This window comes from Xiphophorus maculatus, chromosome 19 (assembly GCF_002775205.1).
Source record: "Xiphophorus maculatus strain JP 163 A chromosome 19, X_maculatus-5.0-male, whole genome shotgun sequence".
Lineage (NCBI taxonomy): Eukaryota > Metazoa > Chordata > Actinopteri > Cyprinodontiformes > Poeciliidae > Xiphophorus > Xiphophorus maculatus.
Genome location: NC_036461.1, coordinates 26,176,730 through 26,194,272, shown reverse-complemented (window position 1 = coordinate 26,194,272; position 17,543 = coordinate 26,176,730). Strand labels below are relative to the sequence as shown.

The 17,543-nt window shown below is 39.9% G+C and overlaps 1 protein-coding gene and 1 long non-coding RNA gene across 3 annotated transcripts in view; one reads left to right on the top strand and one right to left on the bottom strand.

Annotated features, from left to right (window-relative positions):
- The window catches only part of mta1 (metastasis associated 1), a 42,982-nt gene extending 30,771 nt beyond the window's left edge, over positions 1-12,211 (top strand). Inside the window, exons 8-18 of one of the 2 annotated variants that reach the window (XM_023352368.1) lie at positions 793-892; positions 1,030-1,218; positions 2,437-2,511; positions 2,656-2,714; positions 4,029-4,165; positions 4,437-4,588; positions 5,661-5,850; positions 5,959-6,048; positions 6,867-7,022; positions 8,974-9,123; positions 10,287-12,211. In XM_023352368.1, coding sequence (XP_023208136.1) covers positions 793-892; positions 1,030-1,218; positions 2,437-2,511; positions 2,656-2,714; positions 4,029-4,165; positions 4,437-4,588; positions 5,661-5,850; positions 5,959-6,048; positions 6,867-7,022; positions 8,974-9,083 — 1,258 coding nt within the window. In that variant the 3' untranslated portion in view covers positions 9,084-9,123; positions 10,287-12,211. Of the gene's footprint in view, positions 1-792; positions 893-1,029; positions 1,219-2,436; positions 2,512-2,655; positions 2,715-4,028; positions 4,166-4,436; positions 4,589-5,660; positions 5,851-5,958; positions 6,049-6,866; positions 7,023-8,973; positions 9,124-10,283 lie in introns of both variants that reach the window. The other variant, XM_005799297.3, reaches the window with a different exon arrangement.
- Positions 12,212-15,975: 3,764 nt separating this feature from the next.
- On the bottom strand, positions 15,976-17,026 carry LOC111612161. Its single transcript, XR_002754448.1, has 3 exons — positions 16,936-17,026; positions 16,598-16,860; positions 15,976-16,514 (listed from the first exon to the last, which is right to left on the bottom strand). It is a non-coding gene; the product is annotated as an uncharacterized LOC111612161 (long non-coding RNA).
- Positions 17,027-17,543: the final 517 nt, after the last annotated feature.

Sequence of the window (17,543 nt, the reverse complement as noted above, 5' to 3'; positions counted from 1 at the left end):
TACCAATCTGTTGGGAGCTGTGCTTGTTGTGCAGTCTGACGGTCGCTGACAGAAAGGACCCGTCATACTTTTGGAGGCGGTGCCACTGTTTTGCTGGAATAAAGTCCTGTATTAAACCAATAAACAAACATTCCCTCTAACTATCCATATGACTTATTACAAACATTGGACATGCCAAAACTGACCTGAAGAGCATCAGAATTTTATTTTATTGATTAAAATGGAAAATGTTTAGGAGCCCTTTAATAGTCAGAAAGTATCCTTGTTCAGTATTAGGGCTGAAACGATTAATCACATTATTTGTGATGAATTATTTGTTGAAATAACCATCAACTAACTTAATAATTGATTAATCGTTAATTTGAGATTATGAGTAAGTAAGTATAATATAGTAAGTATAAGTAATTAAGCCAAAATCTAAAAGATTTATATGTACATTTTGCAGTTAAGAAGAAAACCCATTTGTCTGTAAATATTTTACCCAAAACTCCTCAAGAGGCAGTTTTAGCTTCACCTGGGTCAATTTCACTAAAAAAGAGCTCTATTATTACATTTCAGGCAATAAAATGTATTTTTTATTATTTAAAAAAAAAAAGGAATGTAATTGTTTATTTACACATTTTAATGTATTTCTAATATTGTAGAATAAAGGCTTAAATAGTTAAATGAGAAAATCTGAATGTGCCCAATTTTTTTTAATCCGATTATTCGTCAGAATAATAGCCAGTAGCCTCAATAATCGCCAGTTGCAGCACAGTTTTGCGTCTTGCTGAAGCCGTCTTTGTCCCACAGGTCAGTCGGTACGTTCGCCAGAGCGTTGGACTGCAGCAGTTCTGTCCGGCAGCCGAGCCTCCACATGAGCGCCGCCGCCGCCTCCAGAGACATCACACTGGTGAGACACGTGGAAGCGGGTTCGGGGGTTCAGCTCCACATCGTGCCGCTGCTTAAAGCGTGCAGCCTTGTCTGCGCAGCTGTTGATATGCTAGCGATAGCTTAGCGTTTTAACTCTGCACGGCGGTTCCCTTCCAGTTCCACGCCATGGACACGCTCCACACCAACGGCTACGACATGACCCGGGCCATCGCGGCGCTGGTGCCTCAGGGTGGGCCCGTCCTCTGCAGGGATGAGATGGAGGAGTGGAGCGCCTCCGAGGCCAACCTGTTCGAGGAAGCGCTGGAGAAATACGGCAAAGACTTCACAGACATCCAGCAGGATTTTGTAAGTGACGAAACCAAAAAGTAGCGCCTTCACAGAATCGCTTGCTTTTTTTTTCTAGCTTCTTTTGTTCTCCTAAAGTAAAAAGACTGGAGTTGATCGTTCAGCACAGTCATGCCACCGGTCTCATTTATCATCATGTTTGTTTTTTTTGTTTACTGTTAATGATGCGTTTTTCAAAAAAAATAATTTATTAAAAATAAGAATGGGTTGCATTAGTTTAGCAAATTTAACAATGTGCAATTGTGGCACATTGATCATTTGTTGCAAAAGTTGCATCTGTAGCTAAAAAATACTTCTTACCTTTCTTAGCTGTTTCTGCTTGACTTAATAGAAGCATTTTTTAGATTAACTGAGTGTAATTTGTTAGCAAAATGGGCTAGCAAAACATCCTTTGTATAGTTTGACTATACTATACAGTAAAATAGTAAAAAACTATTCTTTTGACTGTTTTTGTTGCTGAAAGCATATTCTTTCAGCAAGTGTCCTTTTTTTAGAGTTAATGATTAATTGATTACTAAATTAGTTGACAATTATTTCAATAGTTGATTTATCCCTAACGTTCATTGAATAAAGCTATGTTGTATGATCGAAACAAAGCTAAACTGCAGGACACAACTTGTCTGTCAGATATGTAGTGTATTTCTAACTGCTGCCCTACAGGGAATCTTTGCAGATTTATTTAATGTTTTATTGATTATTTATGAACTGGACCGTTTTTTTTTTTTGTTTTCTTTTTGGAAAGCAGCCTGTTCATCCTGTGTGTGGTGATCACACAGATCCATTTGAAAACCAGGTTGAGTTCTGCGGAGGAGCTGGGAGGAAGATGCTGCAGCTCCTCATTTTCTGATTAGGCTTCAGCCTGAGAAGATTGAGCCGTTTCTAATCCTCAGTTAGCTGTCACCGTGAGCGTTACTCCGCCACCTGGTGGCCAGCATCTCTCAGTGCTACTCATTCTTGTTTCCAGTTTAGCTTTTTTTTTTCTTTCTTTCTTTTTTTTTTTTTTTTGAACACCAGCATGGGTGGGGCTGCAATTTCCTACAGCTTTGTTTTAAACTTTGAGATCTGGAATCAGCTTTAGCTGAACCAGAGAATAAATCTTCAGGTTTTCCTGTCAGAGGGAAAATGTTCCACAACAACAACTCTGTGGCAAATTGGATTTTATTTAAACAATCAGCTAGATCATATGACCATGTCCGTCATCCTTCTCTTCTTTCTCAGCTGCCCTGGAAGTCGCTGACAAGTATAATTGAGTATTACTACATGTGGAAGACTACAGATAGATACGTCCAGCAGGTACATTGTCCTTACATGGTTGTCCTTACTTTAAGCTCGGTACCATTGATGTTTGGTCTCAAGAAGACGAGGAGCTGAATAGATCTAATCCTGTTGTTCTTCCTCTCTCCTCCTCCTCCTCCTCCTCACCTGTTCCTGCTCCAGAAGCGATTAAAAGCAGCCGAGGCAGAGAGCAAACTCAAGCAGGTCTACATCCCCAACTAGTGAGTGCTTTCTCTTCAGATACTAAGACTTTTGCACGTTTCAGTTCAAAGCAAGAAAGCAACGCAGGTTGCTAAGCTAAAAAAGCTGAAGTTGCAGCCACAAAAGGTTTTTTTTTTTTGGTGATAAACAAAAGCAATTGTGAAGTGATTGTAGCCCGCTCTTGTATTTGGCTCGCTTTCCTGTGGATGCCATTAAATAAAATGAGAAGTCACCTAATAGGTAAATGAGGCGCCCATCTTTGTGTGGGGGTGTGTGTGTGTGTGTATATCTGTGTGCGGGCGTGTGTGTGTAATCTCAGTATAAATCCAGCTCAGAGAAAACACTAGGATAGAAGGGGCATCATGAAGACCAAGAAACACTGAAGAAAGGTCAGAGATAAAGTTGTAAAGAAGTTTAAAGGAAGATTAGGTTATAAAATATGCCAAGTTTCAAAAATCTAACATAACTCTGTTCTATTCACAATTTTTAAATATGAATATGGCAGAACTGAAAACTACGGATGCACAATATTGTCTGAAAACCTTAAGATCTGGACCACTGAACTTTGTCACTGCCCTTTAGAAAAAGTCCTTACAACAGGCCAAATATTTTGTTTTGGTCTATCATAAATTTTAGTTTGTGTCTGAACCTGAGCATGCCTCATTTAGCTGCTTCCTACATTTTGGAGGATAGAGTGTGTCTGAGAAGCTTCCAGACAGAGAAGGTCCCATCGTCAGAGGCCTTCTTTAAGAGGTTAACACACAGAGAGGAAGTATCCGCTTTCAGAATCGCTCTACGCGTAACGTTGCAGTTTGATCTACATTTGCTCCATGCTTTCAAAGATGGACTCGTTGGTCTCATCGCTAAGAGTCAATTTGAGAGTCTGTAGGGAGTTTGAAGAACTAAAAGAACTAAAAGGGAGTAAAACAAAGTGTGGACTTTTTTTTTTAAATTAAATTTTATTAAGGTAACTGTATTATTTATATAGAATTTAAATCAACAGTAGTTGTTAAATGATGGGAATAAAGACAAATGAGGGCTTAATAAAACAAAGACTAGGAAAGAAACGCTGCAACTGATGTGAGCCAGAAAAAAAAACAACAAAAAGCATTCCAGCAAACTGTGTGTGTGAAAATGTTGTGGTTATGCAAGAGAAAACCTTAAAGGAAGTCATTTCTTCCCTTCCAGTAATTAAACTTTAATATTTGTCAGATTTTGGTCATCACATTCTTATTTATTTCCCCCCACTCCCACTGGTCTGTACCTGCGTTCATGTTTTAAGACGGTCTGTTGTTCTCATGTCTGACTCCGTCTCTGTTCGCCTGAACTTCCAGCAACAAGCCAAACCCCAACCAGCTGAGTAACAGCGTAAAGCCAGCGCTTCTAAACGGAGCAGCGGGCTCAAATGTCCCAGGACCGCTGGGCTCAGGGCAGACCCCGGGGCTGGGCAGAGCCTGTGAAAGCTGCTATAGTAAGTTTTCCAACTTAGCACATTTAAAAAAAATAATTTTTTTTACTATTGTAATATAGATAATTTAAGAAAATACAGACTCCCTCTCTTCTCTGTGCATCACATTAGATGATTATGATGGAGGTAAACAGCAAATCCCATCATGACTTCTCCTATCAGCTGACAAAGAAAGTGAAAGTCTGTGCTCTGTCAGGCTGATGTTGTGGTGTGTGTGTGTGTGTGTGTGTGTGTGTGTGCGTGCGTGTGCGTGCGTGCGTGTGTGTGTGTATAGCCAGTAGCTCCTACCAGTGGTACTCGTGGGGACCTCCCAACATGCAGTGTCGCCTGTGCGCTTCATGCTGGACTTACTGGAAGAAGTACGGCGGCCTGAAGATGCCCACAAGGCTGGACGGCGAGAGGCCGGGGCCCAACCGCAACACCTTGGTAACGGCTGCATTCCTGGACCGTTAATCAGAGGAAATCCTCCTGACTCAGTCAATCTAGCTGCATCTCAGACAATGGCTGGTTATTTTCCAAATTCCGTTTAGTTTTTCCCCTCCCAAACTCTCCTTTATCTGTTTTTGTTTCCTCAATTCCACTTTGTCCATTCGACCGAATTTATTAAGTCAAAAAGTGTCGTTATGGAATGAGAAAGTCCAGAAAGAGATCCGCATATACAGCTTTTCAGGCTTCACTAATAACAAATTAATGCTGTGGTTCAATAGAAAATTGAAATGACTTTACAAGATGGTTAAGAGCATTTTGCTGTCAGTTTTTAAAGAACTCAAACTTTATTTTCAAATGAAAGAAACTTGTGTTATTTTTGTTATTTACGGTTGAAACCAGACATTTTCATCTCGGAGACGTTTTTTTCCCCTCGCTGTCTGAAGTTAAATCAGACTAAACTTTTCTTGTTTTATGTTAGTTATAATTACCAAAATAATTTCCATTTGCTAAATGCCAGAACGCGTAGCGGAAAGTGTTGTAACTTTACTTGAAAACTTCTTGAATTTTACAGTGGGGAAAAGTGGACAGACTCCGTCTGTGTTCATGTTTTTGATGTTGCTCTTTGCTATCCGCGGTCGTCACATGTACGCCTGCGCCTTCAGTAGCGCATGCACTGACTAAACCTATAAAGAAGTTGCCAGCCCTGATTCTTGCATTAAGCTTCAACCTTTTTGGCTTTTATTTGGTTTGCTTTTACTTAGAGGAAGTTGGTGTCTCAGTGAGTTTTGCCCGCTGCTGGTACGGTAGCTGCAGCGGCCAAAATAAAACAGAAACTATCAGGGTTTGTTAAATTCTCCACTCCTGTCTGTATTTTCAAAATAATAGCGGGGCAACGGGGCCTCTAATCGCAGCAGTAAAGTACCCATCTGAGTCCAGGTGAAACAAATTTACCTCAAAGCCATCTTGGCACTTTAGAGTCATTTGCTTTCAGGGTAAAATAATGCGAGATACGAGTCCTGCCTTATCCTTGGTGAGGATCCTCTGACCAATCCGACGTTTGTCGTTCCAGAGTCCTCACGGCCTTCCTCTGCGGCACAGCGGCAGCCCCAAGTTTGCCGTCAAGACCCGGCAGGCGTTTTTCCTGCAGACCACCGGCGCGACGCGGCTGGCGCGCCGCCTCTGCGAGGACATCATCCGACCGCGGTACCTGGCCCGGCACCCCTACCTCCCCGTCAACACAGCAGCCATCAAAGCAGAGTGTAGGAGGCTTTGTGTTCCCAACAGCCAAACTTTGGCCACATTCAAATGTTTTTTTTGTTGTTGTTTGTTTGGTTATTGATGAGTGTTGTTTTGCTGACTGACTTCAGGTGCTCTGAGGTTACCGGATCGGCCAAAAAAGCCATCAGAGCTCAAGCCAGTGGAGCGGAAACCTCTGGAGTCTGTGGTTCGGTACTTGGGTAAGAGGCCTGCTGTCAAGTTTGTCATGTTTCAGCTTATCTGTTGAGCATGAGAAGCTTTTATTCTTAAAAAAGAAGCTTGGGAAAGTCTGGAAATATCTGGGATGTTATTTCAATCCAGGAAAGTCTAGACTAAGAAAATACGAATGCTTCCAGACTTTACTCCCTGGCCGGTCGTCTTTTCTTCCTCCCTGCCTCATCTTTCCATTTTATCCTTTTCGTTCCTTCCTTCCTTCTCTCCTCTCCTCTTTCTTTATTGAGCCCTTGCTTCCTCTTATCCTTCCCTCTCTGCTAACTTTCTTTACCCCGTTGTTCTTGTGCCTTTTTTATTGTCTTTCTTTTCTTACTTCTTTCCTTCCTTCTTCACTCCCTTATTTGTGCCCTTTTGCCCTTTGGATTGTCCTTTTTTTCTTCTGCCCTTTCTTCTTTTCTTTCCCATGTCCTTCCTTTTTCCTCTGACATATAATTCCCATCTTTACTTCTTGTGTCCGACCCGATTTGTTTCTCGTGTCCTTCCATTCTTCCTTGTTTCCTTCCTCGATCGTGCTCTTCCTTTGTCACTCCATTACTTGTGCCCTTTTGTCTTTCTTTCTTTGCTTTTTGCGTCCTACTGCGTTTGTTTGTTCCGCTGTTTATTCCTGTTTCTCTTTTGAATGCGTCTGTTGTGCATGAGTCGTTTTTGTTCAAAATTTCTCAAATCCAGAGAGAAATTGAGTATTTATTTATTTATTTTTCCTTTTACGGTGTTTATCCGTTTGAAAGTAAAGCTTCTGGCGTCTTCTTTTCTGCCTGACCTGTTTTCTGCTCGCTGTGTTCAGAAGCACATCCCCGTCCGTCCAAGCCCAACCCGCCGACCCGTGGCGGATCCATCTCAACAGGCAGCTTGACGCCCATAAAGTCCTCTCCCATCCTCAACAACGGCTCGCCCACCATCCTGGGCAAGCGCAGCTACGAGCAGCACAACGGCCTGGATGGTGGGTTTCTGAGATTCAGGACATTCTTCCTTTAGCTAAACTACAACAACCAAAATGACAACTTTGTGTAACTGTGGCGACCTCTATTCTCTCACTCTCTCTGCCAAAAGTTTGAGTTCAGCTCGGAGATAAACACACGTTAGATATTTGGTTCCTTTTTTTGAGGCTGCGTACTCCAGTTAGCGATTAATCAATTACTAAACTAATTGGCGATTATTTCAACTAATTGATTAACCACAATTAATCAATCAGTTGTTTCAGCCCTGCACCACACTTCGGAGATATTTTTCTTTGCACAAGGTTTTAAAAAAAAAAAAATCTTTCATCCACTTCAAAATCCCGATCTGTTGTGTTTATTCAGCACATAAAGCGCCAAATTAAATGCACCCGCAAAACCTCCAAGGGGTATGAATACTTTTTCAAGGCCACCTGACTCCAAAATCGAGATTCTGCGAGGAGCCGCTGTGGTCCTGTGTGATGCGAGGAGTCGGGTTAGCGTGACACTGACGGATCGGGAGTACGCCAGAGAGAGGAGGTAGAGCCGGAGATCTGATCAGCCGCGCTGCTTTAGCTGTAGGCTGTAGTGCGTGTTGTCATGGTAACGAGGCAAGGAAGCCTCGCCGAGCGTTTCCTGAGGGAGACGATTCAACCGGCCTCCGAGCCCTCGTCAGAACCACGCTTGGTCCATGTGCTAACATTTATTTAAATCACTAGTTAATGGAGCTGCAGTCGTTTCAAATCCAACATGTCGAGGTCGTTGTTATAAGATAAGCAGGGGGCTAATGGCAGGCTGTTCATGAAGCATATTTTCTGCGGCTTCTGGGTCGTGTCTATAATTATTTAAACTTCCTCTAAATGTGTTGCAGTTAAAAGTGGCCGGGGTAAATATTGCATCGGTGTATAAAATCACTGGAGATGCAGCGGTCAGAGCCCGGTCCGTTTAAAAGCAACGTTTTCATCAGGAGCTGCTGGAGGATCTGAACCGAGTCGGTCCAGAAACCCGAACAGAGAAAATGGGAAGAAAAAAAACATTAAATGTGCTGAGATCGGGCTCGATAAACGTGGAGCTAAACAAACAAGAGGTTCTTATTTGTAGCGTCCAGATAGATGAACACATGTAGTGGACACGAAAAGACTAAACTCTGATGCAGGTGATTTGTTATTTTTAACATAAATACTCAACCATGCAGGCAGGAGAGGTTGAAAACTAATAAAGGGAATAATGACTAAAATAGCACTTGATTATAATTTAGAATGTGTTTATTTTTTTAAAATATTTGTTTTTTTATTTATTGTTATAAGAATGACTCATCACATTTTTCAAGCCTGCTAGTTATCAACTAATGTGTGAAATTAGCTGAGATTGAGTTTTCTTACTTTTTTTTTTTTTAAACACTATTTATTGCAATGTTGAAAACTAGTTTCTTTTAAGAGGATTTTTTACCAGACAGTTGATGCGAAAGTTAAATTAAGTATCAGCCCTAATGTCTGTCTACATCCCTTTGTTCCACTCTGTGATTTTTGCCTGAGAAATATGAAAACTGTGAAATTTCTCACAAAGAATATCTAGGAAGGCTTTTTTTTTTTTTAAAAACTGTGATTTCTCACTTCATGCATCCTGAAAATCCATAAAACCATTGATTTTTGTTATCCTTCAACATGGCTTCTCTGATAAACGTCCTCTGCATCCATTTTACAAATTAAAACGAGAGAAAGATCCACAATATAGTCAAATTGGAAAAACTGAATTTCGATAATGTTTAATTACTTTTTTTTACTGCTGTTATCATGTGAAATTAGTTGCTTTTGAAGCCAGCAGGGGGCAGATGAAAGTTAGCTTCTTTTTTTCCCTCCCACTGTAGAATTGGCAGATTGAATCGGTGTGTGTGTGTGTGTGTTTGTGTGTTTTGATATCTGCTGCATCAACTCTCCCGCTCCGCTCCATTTGCAGGCACCAAGTCCAAAGCCCTTACTCCACAGTGGGACATTATGGCCAAACGTGTTAGCGATGTGGGACGGCCCTCGGTGTCCCTGCAGGACGAGATTCACGAAGTGGACTGAACTCTCCGTGGGAACAATCTCTGCTGCAAACAGCAGTGAGGTGAGACTTTGGCTTCTGCTGCTGGACCGCTTTGAACACCAGGGGCTCGGATGATTTATTCAGCAGGTTGTCTGCTTGTTGATGGTGTTACCAATGTTGGCTTGAGAGGTGAAAACCAAGCTGAAATTGAACACCTTTGCAAGTTTTTAATCTTTAAAAGGTTAGAACAGAAACTATATATGTTCATCACACCAGGTTTTTGTTCATGGTTGTGACATAAAGCTAATGAAACCCCCAAATTCTGTTTCTCAGAAAACCTGAATATATCATAAGGCTGATATTTTTTTCTTTTAAAGAATTACCACATTATTTTCTACATCATCACTGGGAATACAACAGACTTGACAGCAGGCTGTCCAGAGTGCTGTATGCAAACTTATTTATGGAATGTTAAGTGGAAGGAAAAATTGTGGTGCACAGTAATTCATGAAAAATTAGCTCCACCAAGAAGCTGTAAGCCCTAATCATCTAAATTAGCTCAAATATACATCTATAATTCTTCTGGTTTAGTTTATTTGCTAAACATTTGCTCACTAAGGCTAAAATTCATGTGCTGTTGTAATAAAATTTTAACATTAAACCCCATGATTTTTAATTGACAATAGTAAAAAAGTATTAAAACTGTCACTAATCTACAAGTTACCAATTTTTAGTATTTTTAATGATTCAGTGGGAGGAGGGACAAGACCATCAAAGATGAGTGAAATTTCTAAGAATTTAATCCTGTTTTTCCTGTGAGAAACGGTATTTATTTCTCCCAAATAAAGCTCGTTTCTGTAGTTTATCTCACCATGCAGTAATTCATATGCGACACAATCATGGCATTCATCTGTGAATCCTGGGTAGTGAAAATATTTGCGTCTACAATTCAACAAATTCAAATAAACTTTGAAAGTTTAAAACCTTGGGATCCAAAAGTAAACTGAATGAAATATTACACTCAGATATTTATAGCCATGTCAGACCAGCCCCCTGCTACTGTAACATCTGGTTCAGTTTCACGTTTTGTATTTAATTACCAATGATATTCAAAAACTTCCAGCTGCACTTTTCTTCCCTCTGTGACAACCTGAGGTTGACGATGCTTCTGCTGCCCCCATGTGGCCAAAGATATTTAATAGCATCATTTTTTTTTTTCTTCTCTTTTCTTCTTCCTCCAGCAGGGGGGAGAAAGGAAACGGAGGAGGCTTTCCTAACAGACCATAAGTGTGGGCAGCTGGACAGCATTGGTCACTTTTCTTTCAGTTTGTGTCTCTTTGCTGCTGGAGGCCAGGCGACCGCTTCGGCAGAGGTCTCCATCAGAAGACGAGCCTGATTGTACAGGACTGTGTTTATTACTTACATTACTTGTTATTACTGTCTTTGTAATTATTGTTATTGTTTTTTTTTTGTTTGTTTGTTTGTATTTTTTTTTTTTACCAACTATAACTCGGTTTGTTTGTCGATCAAACGATGGAGACTTGTAAAGTTTCATGAGAAGTGCTTGAGGAGCCCCTGTGGAGAAGGAACGTTAACATAAGCCACTCGCATCTTTTGTTGTTGGTTTTTTCTTTTTCTTTTTAAACAAGATCAAGTCGGAAAAGAGACGCACTTTTCTTTTTGTTTCAGCGACGTGAGTTCAACTTGTCTTCTGCGTCGCTTAGGCCGGCGCCGCTCTGCAGCCAGAGGAGGGTTAACTTATTGAGAAGGACTTGATGTTTTTTCTACTTTTTTCAGCAATTGGCGGCATCTCTTCGCTTCGTGATGTAATTAAAAACAATAGATTTATTTTTTTTTCTTTCCCCTCTTCTTGTTTTGGTGTCTATCCACAGAGGTGAGGTGTTAAAACACACATCGACTGTTGCCGCTTTGGGCCACTGTCGGGGTGTGTGTGTGTGTTCATATATATATTTTTTCTCCTCTACTCCACACCGGGTATGCAAGCAGGGTATATGCAAATTTACAGCAACTCTTCATTCCTAATGGCTTTATATGTTGTCGGTATTGGAGCGGATTTAAAGCTCGAGCTGTTCTTTGTTTTGTAAGCAAACACCTGAAATGAACTAAAAAGCAAAAGGAATGCAGTTTGCTTTCATGTCCAATCTCTTGTCGGTGTGTTTATTTTTGTACATTTGTTGAAAAGTTCGTGAGCAAAGTTGGCTTTTCCAAAAAAAAAAAAGATGTAATTTTACCATCCGTCCATAACACACGTTTACAAATCAACCAACCAATCATCTAAAACAACCCGATTGTGAATAAGTATTTTCTTCAAACAACGCTCTGACTGTAGTTCATTCGAATCCTTGTAGTTCATTGAACCTAAGAACTATTTAGAGGGCTGTCCAAACTTTTTTTGTCGCTCGGCCCAAACAGCCGACCCCAAAGTATCGACGGGCAACAACAACATTGTGAGAGCTGACATTTTTACCTGTTTAACAATAAACTAAACACACAAAGAAACCAAGTATTTACATCTTAGAGGAAAAGTCTAAACATGGAGATCTGTGGCTCATTGGGAGGTGTAGTTCTTTTGCAATCAGAAAGCCGTGGGTTCGATTCTGACCTCCTGCCAAATGTCTGTGTTCTAAAAGTTTTCTATTTTCAAATTTTTTATTTCTTTTTCTGCAGGGGGGGGGGATATACTCAAACAAGAGATATGGGTCACTTCTAACAAAAAGAGGCTTTTTGTGCCACATTTCTTAAATGTTTTCTTCTACATAAATCTCTGTATTTGTGTAGTTCTGCTTACTTTGAAATTAAAATGACTGCAAAAAAATGTCAAGATACATACTCTGTGTTGCATCTAACATTTTTTTTTTTCTTAAAGAAGAAGAAATTAATTTGTCTGCAACTTTTTTCGAGAGGCCTGGCGTCACTAAAGTTTTCGGCATGAAAGATTTTTTTTTTTTTAAAAGGTGGCAGACGACACCTGGGCTGCATCTTTAGACTCGGCCCTCAAACCCCACAGCTTAGAGTTGCAGCGTCTGGCGTATCCTTGGACTTGTTTTTCACACTTTTCCAATCACAAACACCAAGTAGGGCATGTGAATATGACTAGGACACATGGTTTTCAAATATTTTTTTATAAATAAAAAATCCTTAAATTGTGGCATTTATTTGTGTTTATCTCATTTACTCTGTCAGGAATCCAGTGTAACCAGTCGCCATGTAAATGACTAGAGTCCACTTGTGTGCAGTGGGAATTCAGCTGTTCTGTGAACGGCTGAGGGGAGCGTTGGGTAAATTAACAGCATCATGAAGCCCAGGGAAGACGGCGGACAGGTTGGAGATAAAGTTCTGGAGAAGTTTAGACCAGAGGTAGGTTATTAAAGTCTAACCCCAAGCTTTGAACATTTCACAGATTGCTTTTTTTTTTTTTTTTTTTTTTTTTCTTTTATACTCCCTGTCTGGCAGTGTAGCATTCAGAGTCTGAGTGCCAAGAAGAAGTCCAACAGATTTACTTTCACAAGTGGAGCATTGCAGCTTTTGCTACTATGCAGAGAGAGAGAGAAAGTAAATGCAACTGTTGCTGGGTAGTGTGACCTGATCACCGAGCCAATGAGAAAGATGCATCAGCTATGAAACCACATACAAAATTAAAATAAATGTTTCTAAATATTGTACACGTAAACGCACATCAGCAATGGACATTACAAACATTTGCATATTGAACATAATGGCAACAGGACTAAATTTAAATGAAATATTTCCCACAAATAAAACAGATTCTTTTAATACTTAATTGCATGAAACAGCCCAAACATATGTTAAAAATACACATTTTTTTTAATAAAACTAAAATTGACAGTCTTTCCAAAACCCACAAGCAACCTTTTTCAAACTCTAAATGAATATTTAAATACAAATGCACGTCACAATTTTGAGACACTATTGGTCAGAAGTGCTTAAAGTATTTTATATTCCACCCATTATACAATTATGAGATACTTTGTGTTAGCCATATAAAATGCAGGTTGTGGCTGTGACAAAAGAGTTGTGAAAAGAGTTTAAGGTTTTGCAAGAACTTTGAACAGGCAGTGCAAGTATGATGGCTTCAACTTTAATGTAGTCTCAACTTTAGGAAGTCTCAAATCTGCAATTTAACCAAATGATCACAGGAAGCCCATAAGAATACATATTACTTAATTCACAAGGCAAGTGTGAAGTTCTAACAAGTACTTATTTCCAGAGAAGCAATGTAATTTTTCTTTTTTTTAATGTTTTCTTTAGACTACTTAAATAATGGATCTTTTTCTCATCAGTAAGTACGGATTAGCTGCAGCCTGTTCTGCAACATTTGGATTCGGCCTTAAATCATCTTCAGTTGGATACGTTCTCCCTCGTCGTCTCCAACTTCTCCTGTGCCGGTTGCTTTTTCTCCCCAAACACATACTTCTCCTCTGTGACCCTCCCGAATATTTCTCCGTTGAGTCATCTCAGGCGGCTCTATCTGCGATGGTTCCCGTGCGTTTGTTGCCCTTTTAAGCTTTCAGAAAGTGAACTTTGCGACGAGGAAGGCGCATCGCTTATCGACTCGCTTCTTGGCTCGGGGACGAATGTTTTGGCCTTGTTTTTGAATCCCATCTGATCCCTGGTCCGATGACGTTTCTGTGCTGGAGGAGCTCGATATTTGTGGTAGCTGCAGGAGACGACTGGTGCTCACCGTGGAGACGTGATCCGTTCCAGTCCACTCGTATGCATGACCGGATCAATTCTGACGGCCAACGTAATGATTTTCAGAAAGCTTTTATTTTGACTAACTGTCTGCAGTTATGTACCCGAGCTTCTAGACTACATCACTACTGAGTATATTTTTAATAAGTGGAGGACTGCTTAGAAAAGATGTCAATGTTCCAGCCACATCCTGCATAATATTATTTTATCGTAAGTGGACACGATTTATTTGATCAGGTTGGTTAATGTGGAGCAGTAGGCTGTGTTCTGCAGAAATCAGTAGTTAACACCAATATAACGGCCACAAAGTCATAGAGGCAGCTTATTATCTAGACGTAAACTTGGAAATTGAAAATGATAGGCAAGACTGCAGACTAAATATTTAGTTTGCTCCTTTCTAGTATGCAACAGGGCCTTTAGTTGTCCACCCATAAATGCTTGAATTTTACCACAGATCATAGATCAAAATTTTTTAAATGCATCTATTGAGATTAGGATTACTGTTGAGTTTGAATTGATGGCTTATGTATAGATAATATATACAGTATATATATTTTAATTTAAAGGGGCAGTGTTATGTGTTTTTATCATTTCATAGCACAATCAAGTAGCTATGTTGCCATTAGTTGTAAAAATGCTGCATATATCAAATACTACTTAAAAGAAATCTGACTTTGTAATTTAACGCCTTGAAATTGGGCCTCTGCTTCTTTAAAAGCTCTTGCTCTTTCTGAAACTCCGTCTTCAGGAAATCATTGCAACTTTTAACAACGTTTTTACCAGCGTTGTACTGAGCAGTGGCTCGCATAAAGAGCTCAGCAGATGCCCAGTTCCACCAGGTGTTTGCTAATTGCTGCTGGCTAGTCTGAAGGAGCTGAGCGGTTGGAGTCTTAGACGGGGGCTGCTCAGTGAGAAGCTTGGAAACTGCAGCTCCAAGGAGGAGCTTCATCCTTGAAGGCGGGGCTAGGTGTCCACCCAAGTATTTTGCACAGCTGAATGGTTGCCACGGGAGATTAAAGTATTTCTTATGCATGAAAAGAACAGGGCAACACTCCAGGTATGTTGATATGATGTGGAAATACCATTATAACATGATGTAAAGCTCAGAAAATTTGATTTTTACGTAGTTGTGTCCCTTTAAAGGAAATGGAAAGTTTACGTTGGACCCTGATGCAACAGGTTTAATCTTGACTTTGTGTTTTAGCTCAGTTTGTTCACAAGTGCGTCTTGACAATCAACTATCCGTTTTTTTTTTTTTCAGCCAATTACATTTGACCCTTTTCCTAGATTTCACCACATCTGTCATTAGTGGTAGCAAATTGTAATTATGAGCCAGCAGTGTGTAGTATCTCCAAAAATACAAAGTATTCCTGGGGTAGAGAAAGAAAAAGTGAATGGACTAAGAGACAAACGCAAAGTTTGAACAGCTCCTAATCATCTCTATATATATTAGGGACGTCTTATGGCTTTGACCCGCACAACTTTTAATGATAATGGAGGCCTACTAATTTATTAATGAGATGCTAGAAAGACTAGAGTAATAAGTTAAACTGTAAAACGTGTATCTGACTGATCATAACTCTGGTCTTGATGGGGCAGGGGGAAAAAAAAGAATAAATAAAGTAAAACAGTTCAGTGGTAAAGAAACAAAAGTTAATATTTGTGCTTAAACTGTGAGGGATTTTTTAATTTTTTAAAAATTTTTTTTACATCCAGACAATCCAAACGTAACCCCTCATTTCGATCCAAACAGAAGAAAGCAAAGCTACTAAAGAGGAGCAGTGATGGAGCAGATGGGCGGATCGAAGCGATGAATCACCAGCCTGCATTTAACAAGGAGATGATAGAGCTTCAGTTTGGTACAGAGCCAATGAATTGGATAAAGAAGTCTGTCTTAAGAAAAGCACACGTCTCTCCACATCACGGGAAAGTAAGTTTGGCGATTATTTCAAGCTGTTGTAATTGCCAGATGGAAAAAAAAAAGAAAGAAAATCAAGTATCTTGATCCTGTACTTCGATAAAAAGAGCAAACAAAAGTAACTAATGAGACGGTTCCTTCTTGCAGTGCTCAGTCAACTTTTACAAGAAACAGCTGAAGACTATATATTTGAATATATTTTTAATTATGTAAAAATTATATTAATATTGTATATTAACATTAATTATACTCTACCATACATGCAGAGGAAGTGTATCAAAGTATTTTTTAATGGAACAATTTTAGACAGAGTCCTAAAATTCTGTCCAAAATTGTATATTTAATCAAGTTACAAAAGAAAAGCATGTTAGAAGTAAGTAATGCTAGCATTGTGCAAGTACAAGCATACTTAAATGATCACTGAAAGAATCTCAAGGTATTTTTTACATATTTGTGTAGTTACTTTATAACTTTTAAACATTTAACAATGTTAAAGTAGAGATAATGAAGGTCTACAGATTGTTTTCTCAAAAGGTTAAGACTTGAGGTGATACGTTCAGCAAAGAGGTTTCGGAAAAATGCTGATTGGAGACCTAGCTGACCGGCACCACATCCAGGATTTAAAAGTGTCATTTAGCAATTCAAAGAGGGAAACTTTTATAATAAGGTCACCACACCGAGATGTGATTCATATCTGTTCATTTCGATGATCGTGACTTACAGGTAGTACAGGTAGAAACAATTGGACAAGCAAACAAGGAGGAATTTAACAATTACAAAGGACATGCATAGCCTTGGATCTGGTCCCCAGGAAAGGCAACTGTAAGGGAGATATAGACAATCAATTGAGATGAAGAATCCAGTTCAATAAGTTAATCATAAGAGTCGTCAGGATGAACTCACCACAGGCTGAGACTGGCAGGAACTTGGTTGAAAACTAGCTGTGTGGTTCCTAATGTCTCTTTCTCTTTCAGCAGGTTGACCGTCAGAGGATTCATTGGAAGGTGGGATTGGTCATGCCGGCAGCAGACAAACAGGTAAGTTAGAACCAGGTCACCCATGCAACATGAGATGGTTCCAAATAAACGTGCGTCATATCAGATCAAGACGCTACGGAGGAAGCGACAAACCAGAGCTCACTCGTCAGGAGGCCAACAAACAACTTTCTGTAGAAGAAACAAGAAGTCAATACTGGAAACCATAAAAGCTGAACATGAAGCGACTGAGGTCTGATTACCAACCGGTAAGAGAACGATCCAGCGTCCGTCTGAGAGAGCTGGTTTCCATATATCGGCTTCCCTAAGGAGGTTGGATGAGCTGCAGCTGCCTGGAGGAGGAGAGAGAGAGAGAGAGAGAGCACAACCAAAGAGACTGCACACAGGTAGATGGACACAAATTCAATTTCTCTTATCAAATATTAAAATAAAAAGGACTTTTAATTCAGAAATGACTGTTCTGACCTTGGACTTGATGAAACACAGTGGGCCAGCGCCCTCAGGTGGCCTGACTCACCAGATTGTCATTAACTGTGGAAACTTCCCACTAGAACTCCAGCGACTTGGATTGTGAGCCTCTCCGCTGTACCTGCAGACTCCAGCTGCAGTCCAGCCTCGTGAATCTCCTCCAATATCTTTATTGTGCTTTGCTTGACAATATATTGAAGTCTGCAGTCATCCATTGCTTGTGGGGTTTCTTTTTTTCACACTTTTTTATACCACTCAATTTTCCATTAATAGTCTCCTATTAAGAACCAGCTTCTGAACAAATTTAATTAAGTCACCTTTTGTTATGGAAGCTGTTAACCTTCATGATGCCGTGTAGACCATAGCATTTCTACATTTAAAAAACT